Source organism: Mastigoproctus giganteus, chromosome 9, assembly GCF_048544385.1.
Source record: "Mastigoproctus giganteus isolate SK-2022 chromosome 9, ASM4854438v1, whole genome shotgun sequence".
In the NCBI taxonomy this organism is placed as follows: Eukaryota; Metazoa; Arthropoda; class Arachnida; order Uropygi; family Thelyphonidae; genus Mastigoproctus; species Mastigoproctus giganteus.
This window is the reverse complement of record NC_143583.1, coordinates 63,283,882-63,297,612: the sequence shown is the minus strand read 5'-3', so window position 1 is coordinate 63,297,612 and position 13,731 is coordinate 63,283,882. Positions and strand designations below refer to the sequence as shown.

Sequence of the window (13,731 nt, the reverse complement as noted above, 5' to 3'; positions counted from 1 at the left end):
GCCACTCAACCATCCCTTTATCCATAGCAGCAACTTGCCCTTAATGCCACACTGCTCCAATTTTTAAAGCAGTCTTTTGTGTACAACAGCATAAAAAGTTTTCCTGAAATCCAAATATATGATATCAAAATTATTTTTTGCATCTAGTTCCTTTGTGGCCACATTGCAATACCAATCAAATTGGTCAGACTAGATTTTCCCTTAACAAACCCATGCTGTGTCTGAACAATTACTACAGTGTCTAGATGATCCCGAATTACTTCTTTAACTATTGACTCCATTATTTTCCCTGGAACAGAAGTTCCAGGTCCGTAATTATTCATGACACCCTTTTATCCCCCCCCCCCCCCCCTTTTGTGAAGTGAGGATTCATTCTAGGGTTCTTCCCTGAATCCAGGAATGCTCTGATAATTATGGCTAAGGGTTTGCTTACTTCCTTTGCTACCTGCTTAATATAATTGGATAGATCCCGTCCATCCCAAGTGCCCTTCTTATGTTTAACAATTTCACATCCACATCCAATCAACAATTTCTCTTCCACTTTCCACTCAGTTATTACAAAATCACTTGGCTCCCTGTTGAGTTTGATAAATGTCTGGCCTCCACTTCCATAGAGAATTTCTTATGTGTGAATGTAGATGCAAAATACTCATTCAGTTTGTCAGCTACCTGAGCAGGAGTATCAACAGTCGAACCATCGATACAGGTAGATGCCGACTCCTGTATTGAGAATGGAGAGGTCACTATAGTCAGGCATTCACCCTATTATACTACCTCTGTTATTTACATCAGTACTATTCCATAAAGGACTGTGCCCATTAAAGTGGCTTAAAGGTAAGAAAGATGGTGGCTGTCACACAATAAGATCATCCAGCTCATCTTGCGGAATATCAATCCCAGGTGGAAAATACATGAAACAGACTATTAAAATAAACCCTAATTAAGTGATTCACAAAAGCCAGTTAGTTCTACAAGAACTAAAAACGTTATTGTAAGTCCGCCAATGAAACAACAAAAAGATTTGAAACTCAAGTTTAGATATTGGCAAAACGCTTTAAATAAAACAGCAATATACTTCTCCAGTGGGGCAATGCATTTTATTTAGAGTAATTCAATATGAAGGCAACTTGTGGTGAAGGTGTGGCTCCCTAAGGTAACTCATTAACAAGCACTACTTGGATTTCCTCCAGTTACAGATGGAACAGTAAGGACAGCAAAATTAAACTAGCTGATCAGAGGCCTCCCAGAGCATTACTAATAGGTTTAGTTCAGTGGGCTATCTAGCAGCTGCCTATGAAAATGATTTTAAAGTCACATCCTTGATATATAAGCAATATTGGATCTTGCCATGATAACTGCCATACCCACAAAAGCCATGGTTCATAAAACATAAACAAAGAAATGGGAAATGACATAGTTCTGCTTTAGAGACCAAACATGGTTTTCACCACTTATACTTCCATTAAAAAAAGTGGTAATATTTCACCACTGAAGCATAAATGAGCAAAGTCTAAGCACAGCCTAATTAATAAAATTAATTAATAATTAACTCAATTGTGTGGTATGATTGCCACACATCAAACCCTGCTTATGTTTATTCACAACTGGGTGGTATTGGTATTAGTATGGTTATTTCTGGCACAAGGGCTACTCAGGCCACTTTGCACCTAAACACAACTGGGTGGTCAGCTCCAGCATACTAGGCATGGTATTTTTAGACTTTGCATATGTTGGATATATCTAGAGCTACTAACAGTCCCACCAGCAGCATAAAGATGTAAGCTAGATATAGATTAACTAGATCCAGCCAAATGATCCAAAATTCACTGCACTTCACTCAGATGTGAGGCTGCGGTATCAGCTATGGCAGCATTACAGACTCCCAAGCTGCAGCCTTAGGAAGAATGTGCCATAAAAGAATATGATTTTTGTCAAGTCCCCAGTAAGCAATGTAGTAGGATTTCACCAGGTGATGAGCATTATCTACCATCTAGAAATCTACGTACAGTGAATTTTCCTTAAAACAATGAAACCGTGAAAATCCTTAGCAAAATGTGATCATAACATGTACTTTTGTGATGTGTGATATAATAAAAATTATGTTTAAAATAGCCTATTAGTGTTAATTTGTTGATGATAATAATGGACAGCCCACATAATAGCATATTTAAAATATATTTTTGTATTTCATTAACTTGAAAAAATTATTCTAAATGCAACAAAACATTAAATGCGATAAAAAGCAAAACAAGCTTGAATATAAAGTAAACTAAATGAAGTTCACTGTATTAAAAATTAAATTAATAATTAACTCACTTGTACAATTTTGCATTTCATCTGAATTATCCAAACAGTCATCATCGCCATCGCATACCCATGTTTTAGGAATACATCTCTGATTATCACAAGTAAAATCCCATGTATTTAGACATGCCTTAACAGGTGGCTCAGCATCAGGATCAGAAATACAGGTTTGATTATCAGGTCCCAGTCTTTCTCCATATGGACAGCCACAATGTACTTCTAAATCTGGACCTTGGCTACTATTTGAAGGAACAGGAAAGCAAAATTTTTGGCAATTCCCATTACTGTTTTTGCAAGGATGACGACCTAAAATATAAAGCACATGTTTAGAAATGTTAATACAGCTAAACACAATTATATGGTACATTAAAACTTTATCTAATTTCCTTTATCACTGTGCTGTATTATTTATAATACAGGAAAACCTCATAATTCTTAAAAGCTGAAACTTTTTTCTGTAAAGTTTACAAAAAAAAGTGAAAATGTTGAAAATATTGTTTCAAAATAGTAGTAGTAGTAGTAGTAGTAGTAGTAGTGGCACATGATGCAAGAAAGCAAGTGTAGGAGCTTATGCAGCATCAGCCAAAAAGAAAAAAAAAAAAAAAAATCACACCATTCCCTCCAAATGCCTGTCCAGTTCCTCCTTAAATTTATTTAACCTATCAACTTCCACAACGACAGATGGAAGTTTGTTCCAGCAATTAACCACCCGCTGGCTAAAGGCAAATTTCTGCACATCTATTCTACATCTGTCCTTTCTTAATTTGAACTTATGTCCCCGTAGGTTGGTAATCTGAACAAGTGGAAGGATCCCATCAGAATTCAGCGTGCTCAACCCATTCAAGGCCTTATAGACCTCAATCAGATCACCGCGCAGGTGCTTAGTCTCCAGCCACTGCAATTTGCAGAACTTAAGCCTCTCTTGGTAAGAGAATCCCTTCATTCCCCTCACCAATCGTGTTGCTCTTCTCTGTACACGCTCAAGCAAATCTACATCCTTCCTAAAATGAGGCCTCCAGACCTGTACGCAGTACTCAAGGCGTGGCCTGACCATTGCCTTATACAGAGGGACAATCACCTCCTTTTCCCTGCTAGCAAAATTCCTATATATCATTGACAAAACCCCATGACCCGCCCTAGCAGCCTGTCTGCACTGCTCAGAAAACTTCATATCTGACTGCACAATTACTCCCAGGTCTTTTTCATTTTCTACCACCTTAAGTGTAGTACCACACAGTTGGTACGTTTCTCTGGGGTTACTTCTACCCATATGCAGTACTTTGCATTTGTCAAGGTTGAACTTCAGTTGCCACTTCTTAGCCCATCTGCCCAAATTATCTAGATCCTGTTGCAGTAGCACACTGCCATTACTGTCATTAACAACCCTGCCAACCTTTGTGTCATCTGCAAACTTCGACATTAAGCCTGATATACCTTCATCAATATCATTGATAAATACACAAAACAACAGTGGACCCAACACCGAACGCTGTGGGACTCCACTAATAACATTAGTCCACGAAGAGCAGCACCCACTGATTACCACCCTCTGTCTTCTCCCACTTAACCATCCTTTTATCCATTGTAGCAACTTACCCTTAATACCATTCTGCTCCAATTTGTACAGTAGTCTTCCATGCGCAACAGTGTCAAAAGCTTTCCTGAAATCCAAGTATATGATATCAAAATTATTTTTTGCATCCAGTTCCTTTGTGACCACATCATAATAACCAATCAAATTTGTCAGACAAGACTTTCCCTTAACAAACCCATGCTGTGTTTGAATTATTGCTGCAGTCTTGTCTAGATGATCCTGCAATGCATCTTTAACCAGCGACTCCATTATTTTACCCGGAACAGAAGTTAAACTAACTGGTCTGTAATTACTCGTGTCACCCTTCCATCCACCTTTGTGAATTGGGGACACATTTGCACATCTCCAGTCCGTGGGAACCTCCCCTGAGTCCAAGGATGCTCTCATAATTATGGCTAAGGGTTTGCTTAGTTGCTTTGCCGCCTCCTTTAAAATAACTGGATATATCCCATCCACCCCAGGTGCCTTTCTTATGTTTAACTTCAACAATTTCTCCTCCACTTTGCTCTCAGTTATTACAAACTCATTAAGCACACTGCTACAATTTGATAACCTTCTTCCATTTTCAAATTGTAATAATTCCTCACGTGTGAATGTAGATGCAAAATACTCATTCAGTTTGTTTGCTATCTGAGCAGGATCATCAACAGTCGAACCATCGATGTCAAGTGGACCAATCATATTCATCCCCTTCCTTTTAGAGTTTATATAAGTAAAGAAATCCTTGCTGTTTTTCTTAGCATCTTTTGCAAAAGATTTCTCGTAATCCGCCCTCGCCTGCCGAACCTCCTTTGTGACCTGATTACAGACTAGCTTATATCTGCCACAGGCTTCTGCGTCACCTGATAATTTATATGCATCCCATGCATTTTTCTTCTCTGTCACGAGTCTCATTAGTTCATTTGATAACCATTTAGGCCTAAACCTTGAACGATATTTCTTAATCGGTATATAAAGTCTAGTAGCTTCCACGATTAATTCTTTGAATGCTTCCCACTTAGAATTTACTGTTTGTAACATCGTCAGTTGATCCCACTGTACAGAATTTAAAAACTGTCTGAGACCACTGTACTCCCCTTTACGGAAGCAAAAACCCTTTCCTTTACCCCTGACGGTAGTTACCTCTTTGAGTAAATCCCACTTCAGCACACTGTGATCACTGCCACCTAGTGGTTCCTTTATCTGCAAATTCTTAATACACGAATGATCACTGCTGATAACCAGATCAAGAGTGTTACTTTCTCTGGTTGCCTCTCGAACATGCTGCTGCAGAAAACAATCATCCAATAAATCCACAAAAGTCTGACTAGTGTGTGAGTGACCAACCCACAAGTTCCAGTCAATATCTGGGAAGTTAAAATCCCCCATTATAAGACATTCTGATTTACTGGCCCACTCTATTTCTCTGTGCAATTGTTCATTGTACTCATTCAAGTCATTAGGCCTATAACACACTCCTACTCTTATTTTTCCTTTCGCAGTGCTTATCTCACACCAAACTGACTCAACAGAGCACTGTTCATCTATATTAACTGGGTGCACTTCCTTTGATTTTATGTTTTTCTTAATTAACAGCATAACACCCCCTCCCTTTCTGTCCTGTCTATCCTTTCTGTACACATTGTACTCCCCAAATTCCAGTTCTGCATTCCTTATATCTTTGTGACACCACGTCTCTGCTATCCCAACAATATCCGCCTTTGATGTCTTGACCAACACTTCAAATTCATCAAATTTATTTACTATACTTCTAGCATTGGTATACATGCAAGCATACATGCTCCTATGCCTATTCCTTGTTACCCTAACACATTCCATATACCCAACTAATCCATGATGACTGCCATCCGTCCCTGAAACCCCCAACACCCCTCGCTCCAGGTCGCTTCTTATTCTAATAGAAGTTGTGCAAGAATCACCTTCACCTCTGCCTGCGGTTACTGTTAAACTATTAGTCTTTGTATCCACCCAAACTAGCAGTTTTCCGACCCACCTAACATTGCCTCGATAGCATCCATTATTATTCCATTGTATAAGGCAATGGTCAGGCCACACCTAGAGTACTGTATACAGGTCTGGAGGCCTCATTTCAAGAAGGATGTAGAGCTGCTGGAACGAGTACAGAGAAGGGCAACAAGATTAGTGAATGGAACAAAGGGGTGCTCTTACGAAGAAAGGCTTAAGTTTTGCAAATTACAGTGTCTGGAGACGAGGCACCAGCGAGGTGATCTGATAGAGGTGTATAAAGCCTTGAATGGTTTAAGCATGCTCAATGCTGATGGGATTCTTCCTCTAGCTCAGAAAAATCACCTGAGAGGGCATAAATTCAAATTGAGGAAAGACAGATGTAGGATAGACGTGCGGAAATTTGCCTTTAGCCAGCGGGTGGTTGGTTGGTGGAACAGACTGCCATCCCTTGTGGTGGAGGTTGATAGCCTAAATAAGTTTAAGGCTCAGCTGGACAGGTATTTTGAACGAACAGAGGGGTGAAGTGGAAGTGGGTTTTTTTTTTTTTTTTTTTGGCTAATGCTGCATAAGCTTGCTTTCTTGCATCAAATGCCTCTACTAATGCTAATGCTAATGCATCAGCAAATATTCTTGCACCCTTTCTTGTTTGTTATTTTGTTATTTTAGTTTTTAGGAGCATTAGTAACTAAGGCCATATTGCTCCAGGATATGCGGTGGTCATTCCCTGACCTTTCCGTATCCTCCGTATTTGGTGGTGACGGGCTCGAACCCCGGTCTAATCAAGAAGCGTGTGTTACGCACTGCTGCTCCTTCCCACACCCTTTCTATTTAAGTGTATCCCATCCCTGTAGAAGCAATCTCTCCTGTTAACAAGTACAGTCCAGGCTGAAAAAAATTCTACCCCTTGAGCCTTGCAGAATCTTTCCAGGGCCGAATTGATCGACAAGGCTGTCATCATGTACTCCCTCCTATCGTGTCTGGGCAGAATTGCAGACACTTTCAAATTCAACCCTATTTCACGGCTTTTTTTCAACAGTGACCTGTACTTGTTGAGTAATTCCGCCGGTCTCCTACTCTTAATGTTTTAAAATTGTGGCTGCAATAAAAACTTTGAGATCTGCAGGCACTTTTTATTTATTTTTGTCAAATTAAGCCATAATATGATGCTGGAAATCACTTTACTGACTTCACTGTTATGTGGTTTTGTTTACTTGCTTGCCTGTTGTAGTGTTATCTTCATCTCAAAAAGCTTTTCTGAAGCTACTAAAGACCATGAGAGTTTCCAGAGCATCACATTCTAATCCTTAAGAAAGAAAGAAAGAAAGGGGGAGGGGGGAGAGAGAGAGAGAGAGAGAGAGAGAGAGAGAGAGAGAGAGAGAGAGAGAGAGAGAGAGAGAGAGAGAGCAAAAAATAAGCAACACAACACGGTGTGTGATTATCTATGAAATGTCCAATCATATCACAGCATCAGTTTAGGAAGGAGGAAGATACCTCCAAGCAGCCTTCAATACCATCCGCACTCCAACATTAATCAACTATCAACTTCCTTGAACAACAGTTTGAACTCTGTGGGGGTCATGATGCAGTTCTTAAGTGCCTTTTATAAGAGAAACATAATCCTCAATATTAACCAATGTACTATATCAAGAACTTATACTGCAAGAACACCACAAGGGCAAGGGAGATCAGGATCCTCCTGCCCCTATGTGAAATATATTTATGCCAAGGAATACTAGTTCATAAAGTGAAATGTCCACAAGTAACATCTTTCTCAAGGCAACAAAAATGGTAAATAACTGGTGATAAGGAGGCTACCAAACCTGGTCATGGACATTACAGTTCCAAACAGAACCATTCAACTTCAGCCAGTCTGCAACTGGCTCCAGCACCTCCAGTTGTGAGTAAACAGCCTGCCACAACCTTGAGCTTGACCATCTAATTAGGCAGTATTCCCTAGGACTATTAAATATCCTTCATTTATATAAAGTCAATGGTGACGGTAAAGAAAGCCAACATGAGAAACACGGTAAACTTACTGGACAAACTCGTTTCCTGCTACCACAGTTTCTCTCTACATTCTCGGAAAACGGATGGTGCATGTTATTAGTAGTGGCAGTAGAAGTTGATAACGTATTGATTATTTTTTGCTCATTATTAAAAGCAGATTAGTGGAGTTCATGAGTGCAAGCCTTCACGGCTGAAATTTACTTAAGGGTACACCCACCAGACCTCCAGCTGAAATTTACTTAAGGGTACCCCCCCCCATCCTGCTGTTTTAAAGTAGGAAAACAACTTCTACAGATGGTGCATGTTATTGGTAGAGGCAGTAGAAGTCGTTTTCCTATTTTAAAACAGTGGGAAAGGGGAGGGGGGATAAACACTGTAAGACTGAGGCAGTCTGGAGGTGTACCCGCAAGCAAATTTCAGCCCACTCATGAACTCCAATAATCTGCTTTTAATAAAGAGAAAAAACTAATGAATATATCATTATCAACTTCTACTGCCACTACCACCAATAACATGCACCATCTGTTTACCAGGAATGCAGGAAGAAACTGCTGTAGTGGGAAATGGGTTTGTCCAGCAAGTTTCCTGAAGTTTGCCGTGGTTCTCGTTTTGGCTTTCTTTACCTTAGCAAATCAATATGTTGCACCTTCCTGTCATTACAGAAATTCTATGTACTTTTTTTGTTATATTTATTATTTTCCCAAATATACTTTCTTTTGCATATGAAATAGTGTTTAATAGTAGTAGTAGTAGTGGCATGTGATGCAAGAAAGCAAGTGTATGAGCTTATGCAGCATCAGCCAAAAAAAAAAAAAAAAAAAATTACAAAACAATTCCGTCTAAGTGTTTGTCCTGTTCCTCCTTAAATTTATTCAATATATCAACTTTCACAATGACAAATGGAAGTTTGTTCCAGCAATTAACCATCTGCTGGCTAAAGGCAAATTTCCACACATCTATTCTACAGCTGTCTTTCCTCAATTTGAATTTATGCCCCCTTAGGTTTGTAATCTGAACAAGTGGAAGAATCCCATCAGAATTCAGAGTGCTCAACTCATTCAAGGCCTTACACCCCTCAATCAGATCACCTTGCACGTGCCTAGTCTCCAGCCACTGCAATTTGCAGAACTTAGTAAGAGGATCCCTTCTCTTGGTAAGAGGATCCCTTCATTTCCCCTCACCAATCTTGTTGCCCTTCTCTGCACATGCTCAAGAAAATCAACACCCTTTCTAAAATGAGGCCTCCAGACCTGTATGCAGTACTCAAGATGTGGTCTGACCATTGCCTTATACAGAAAGACAATCACCTCCTTTTCCCTGCTAGCAAAATTCCTGTATATCATTGACAAAACCCCATGACCTGCCCTGGCAGCCTGTCTGCATTGCTCAGAAAACTTCATATCTGACTGCACAATTACTCCCAGATCTTTTTCATTTTATACCACCTTAAGTGTAGTACCACACAGTTGGTACATTTCTCTGGGGTTATTTCTACCCATACTGCAGTACTTAGTCAATGCATTACTTAGTCAAAATTTCTACCCATATGCAGTACTTAGTCAGTATTAATTGTCAATGTTGAACTTCAGTTGCCATTTCTCAGCCCATCCGCCCAAATTTTCTAGACCCTGTTGCAGTAGCACACTGCCATTGCTGTCATTAACAACCCTGCCAACCTTTGTATCAGCTGAAAACGTCGACAGTAAGGCTGATATACCTTCATCAAATCAGGCTTAGTTTAGAAGTTTGCAGATGATACAAAGTTTGGCAGGGTTGTTAATTTGTGAACTTAAGGCAGCTTATCATGTTGGGAATTTGTGTATGATATTTGTACCAATAAAAATTATTTATTTATTTACTTAAGCTACTGTAATATAATTGAAAAAAAAAAAAAAGGGAACTGAAAACTATGTTGTTTTTACACATTAATTTTTGTATGTCTACATTCTTAGTTAATATATTTGTTTTATAAATAATCTGAAACCAGAGAGAAATTTTGAAAGAAATAAACCAACAAAGAATTTCCATTATCTGCCATAGTATGCTCATGAAATGTCATTAGAATTTTGTGTACTTCACAATATGTATGAATCCTTTATTTTTGTCAAGTACTGACAAAAATAAAATTTGCCACAGAGCTGGATTACCTAATATGCTGACTTAAGCTGCAGCCTAAGATGACAAAACCTGGAGGGGAGGGGGTGGGTAAAAATACAATGTTACATCATCACTTAACCTGTAAAGATGTACTAGTAGCCTTCTATTAGGATGGCATTTCAATTGAAATTCAGTTCACAGTTCTTAAACACATAATTTCAATTCTTTGTTCTCATGAAATATTTTATGTGCATATGCAGAATCCATAAAAAATAAGGCATTAGTAAAGCCATTGATGCCTTTCCTCATAGAAAGCTATTATATACACTGTAAGATGGAGTTACTGGTAAGATCCTATACTAGCTTGCAGGATGGCTAAAAGAGTTGTCTTAAATAGTCAGTCTTCAGTGTGGGAAATGTAACAAGTAGGACCCTCAGGTTTGGTGTTGGGTTCCCCCCAATTTCTAATTTTCATAAATGAAAATACCAAGGGTATCCAAAGAAAGCTGTCAAAGTTGTCTGATGATTTAAAGGTGGAAATGGTGACTAACAATTTGAATAAGGTGATTTTGCTTCAAAAAGGCGTGGATCAGGTGCATTCTGAAGTCAAGTATAAGCTAGGGAGAGAGGAGCTAAAAGACAAAAAAGGCCTAGGTATGATTCAATCTGAATTAAAATTTTCCATGCAGTATAAGCAGGCAACTAAGAAGCCATGTGTTCTGTCCATGATTTAATGATCTTTGTTAGCAGGGGGGAGGATGTCCTTATCCTGCTATGCAAGATGATGGTAACACTGCATTTGGAATATTGCATTCAGGTCTGGAGGCTGTATACCTAAAAAATGACACAGAACTTCTGAAGAGAGTTGGAAGAATGACAACTAGACCAGTAATGAATGCAAACTAATGCAGAAAGAAGAATGACTTAGAAGTGTGGACTACAAAGTTTGGCAACTAGACAATTAAGGGGAGATTTGAGTGAACAGTAAAAAGTACTTAATGCATTGAGTAAAATGAATGAGGAAGGCCTATTCTACCTCCAAGGTGGGACAAGAACTAAGGTGTATAAATATAAAATCTCAGGACATGTGAATATAAAATATAACCCAACTGCCCATATGTGAACTTCATTAGGCTGTATTTTATAAAATTACATTTGGACAATGGGTTGTCAAACACTGGAATAAGCTGCTTCCCATTGTAGCAGAGGCAGTGAGTCTGAAGGCATTTTCATCTTTCATATCAGTGTAAAATACCTGTTCAATTCATTTGCATCATCAGCTGGATTATCTAGGACTCTTATGCACACATTTAAAAGGGTCTAGAGCAGGGGTGGCAATCCTTTTCAAGGGTGCATGCCAAAATTGGCTAAATCCTTTTAAAAAAACTACCCTTGCATACCTCTCGTTACTTTTCTCATGCACGCTTTACTTGACAAAAAAAAAGACTTTTTTTTGTTACACTTTTGTTACTCCTTTTCCAATAACAATAAAAGACATTATTTCAAAGATGTTTTAATAAAGGTATTAAAATAAAATTCTTCATAAAAAATGTAACATTAAGTTTACAGAACAAATTTAATATAAAATAATAAACCTCAATTATATTATAAATATAAAACATCAAAACTAAAGGAAAGGAAAGTAAGTATATTTAAGATCAAAGAGACTTCTGTTGCTGTATCACTGACAACAGATACTTTACAACTTTTAGGGCTGTGTATGCAGCATTAGTTTCATCCGTAAGACTAGACTTAACAAAGTTCATCACTGAGAACAATGACTGAAAAGAATATGTCGATGAGAAAATTGGTAGTAATGCTGTTGCCAGATTTTTCAAAACAGACAAAAGTTTTAGGAATGGAATTCCAATCTTTTAATACCTCATTTTCTGCAGTTTTCTTTGCTGATCATTCACTAATCATTCCCTTTCAATATTTTCTAAATCAGCACTGAGGTCGATAAATTTTTGATTCCAAATTGAGCAGCTCTGAAAATCAATCAACTGCATCTCAAAATCATCCCAAGTTGATCCACTGAAACATTTTCAGGTTCAGTTTGGCTAGTTTTATACTGTCTGCAAACCTAATGAATTTTGCAGTTTATTCCATTCTCTGACCTTAACAAATCTTGAAGAAAACTATTCAATAGCTGACACAATGACACTGGTCCTTGAGAATGTCACAGACATTCCCTGGGATATGCCAGATAAGCTGTACTGGCTACCTGGGAGTCTAAAACGCTGATGGAACTGATATTTGGGTTACATTCAAGCCAAGTAGACCCAATTTCGGGGAGGTCCGGACAGTCTGGGACAGCCAAATCCTCTGCTTGCACCTTCAAGATGGTGGGACTGTTAGTGATCCTGGGTATAACCTCCATGCACAAGCACACTGTGGGTGACCATCCAGGTATGAACCAACATAAGCAGGGGTCGAGGTGTGGCACCCACACCACATGGAGGAATGCCGTCCCTCTGTGTTACCAGGCAATACTAGGTGGTAGATGACTCTCATCAACCAGTGCAATATCACCACTTTGCTTATTGGAGGCTTGAAGTGGTGGAACCCATGTTTAGTCTCCAGAGCTACTTCTGGTCAACTCTTCCCCATCTCTTCCATCATGCAGTATGACTGATGACTTTTGAGATTATGATGAACATCATGGTGAGATCCAATCTTCCTTACATTTCGAGGGTACAGCTCTAAAACGGTGTTCGCAGGCCGGCCACTAGTTAGTACACCGGACCAAAACCTATTGGTAACTCCTTAGGAGGCTTCCGGATCAGCTAGTGTATAATCTTGCTACCTCTACTCTGCCAGATAGTGACTGGAGGGAGTCAGAGTAGTGTTCATGCGGGGGAGCATTGTCGAGGCCACGTTATGTTGATCTGGGTATATTCTTACCATGTGTATGCCATATTCAAAAATTTCATTATTCATACAGCATGTCCCTCCCACTTTTCTTACTATTGAATATACCATGAATTGTCAAACTAATAGAGTAAGCTTATCTGCGAAAAGATCTAAACCTCCCAAACACTTCCTAGTTCATTTCACAAATATACTTGGTCTCAATTCTAATCACAACGATGTCCATTCCCACTGGCAGTCTGCCAAACCCCATGTACTTTTTCTGACAGAATCTCAGTTATCGATTGATTCAACTACTGCTCATCTCAGTTGTCCAAACTATTTGCTGTATGATTCCTTTCGCCTCAATGGTGGTACTTGTGCATATGTCCGTTCCAACATTCCCTGTAAGAGACATGGTAATTTGGAATCTCCTCCCTTCGATCTTCTCTTGCTTAAAATCTCTCTATCTCATTCTGTCAAATTCATCTGTTGTCTCTACTGTTTTCCCAACTCCACTAATCACTTGGAGCTCTTTCACTTCCTCTCTTTGCAACTTGACTTTCTCCAGTCCAACTTTCCTAACAGTGAGGTAATTTTCTTTGGTGATTTTAATGCTCACAACTCCAGCAGGCTTCAATTTTCTAGTCACACCGACCCAGCTGGTCGAGATGCTGAGGCTTTTGCAATTTCTAACGATCTTGGACAGATTGTTCATTTACCTAGAAAAATACTGGACAATCCTAACCATACAGCTAACACGCTGGATCTTTTCCTCACAAATAACCCTTCTAAGTACACGGTCAAAGTGAGTGATCCTTTAGGTACCTCAGATCACAACTTGGTGATTGTCTCTTCTCCAATGGAGTCTTTATCTCATGGCTATTTCCAACCTCGTATTGTTTGGAATT

General features: G+C 39.0%; 1 protein-coding gene across 1 annotated transcript in view; it reads right to left on the bottom strand.

The window, feature by feature from the left end:
- mgl (low-density lipoprotein receptor-related protein megalin) overlaps nt 1–13,731 on the bottom strand; it is a 1,043,262-nt gene that overhangs the window by 719,644 nt on the left and 309,887 nt on the right. The window contains exon 19 of the mRNA XM_090381453.1: nt 2,317–2,610. Within this exon, the coding sequence (XP_090237579.1) occupies nt 2,317–2,610 (294 nt within the window). The remainder of the gene's footprint in view (nt 1–2,316; nt 2,611–13,731) is intronic.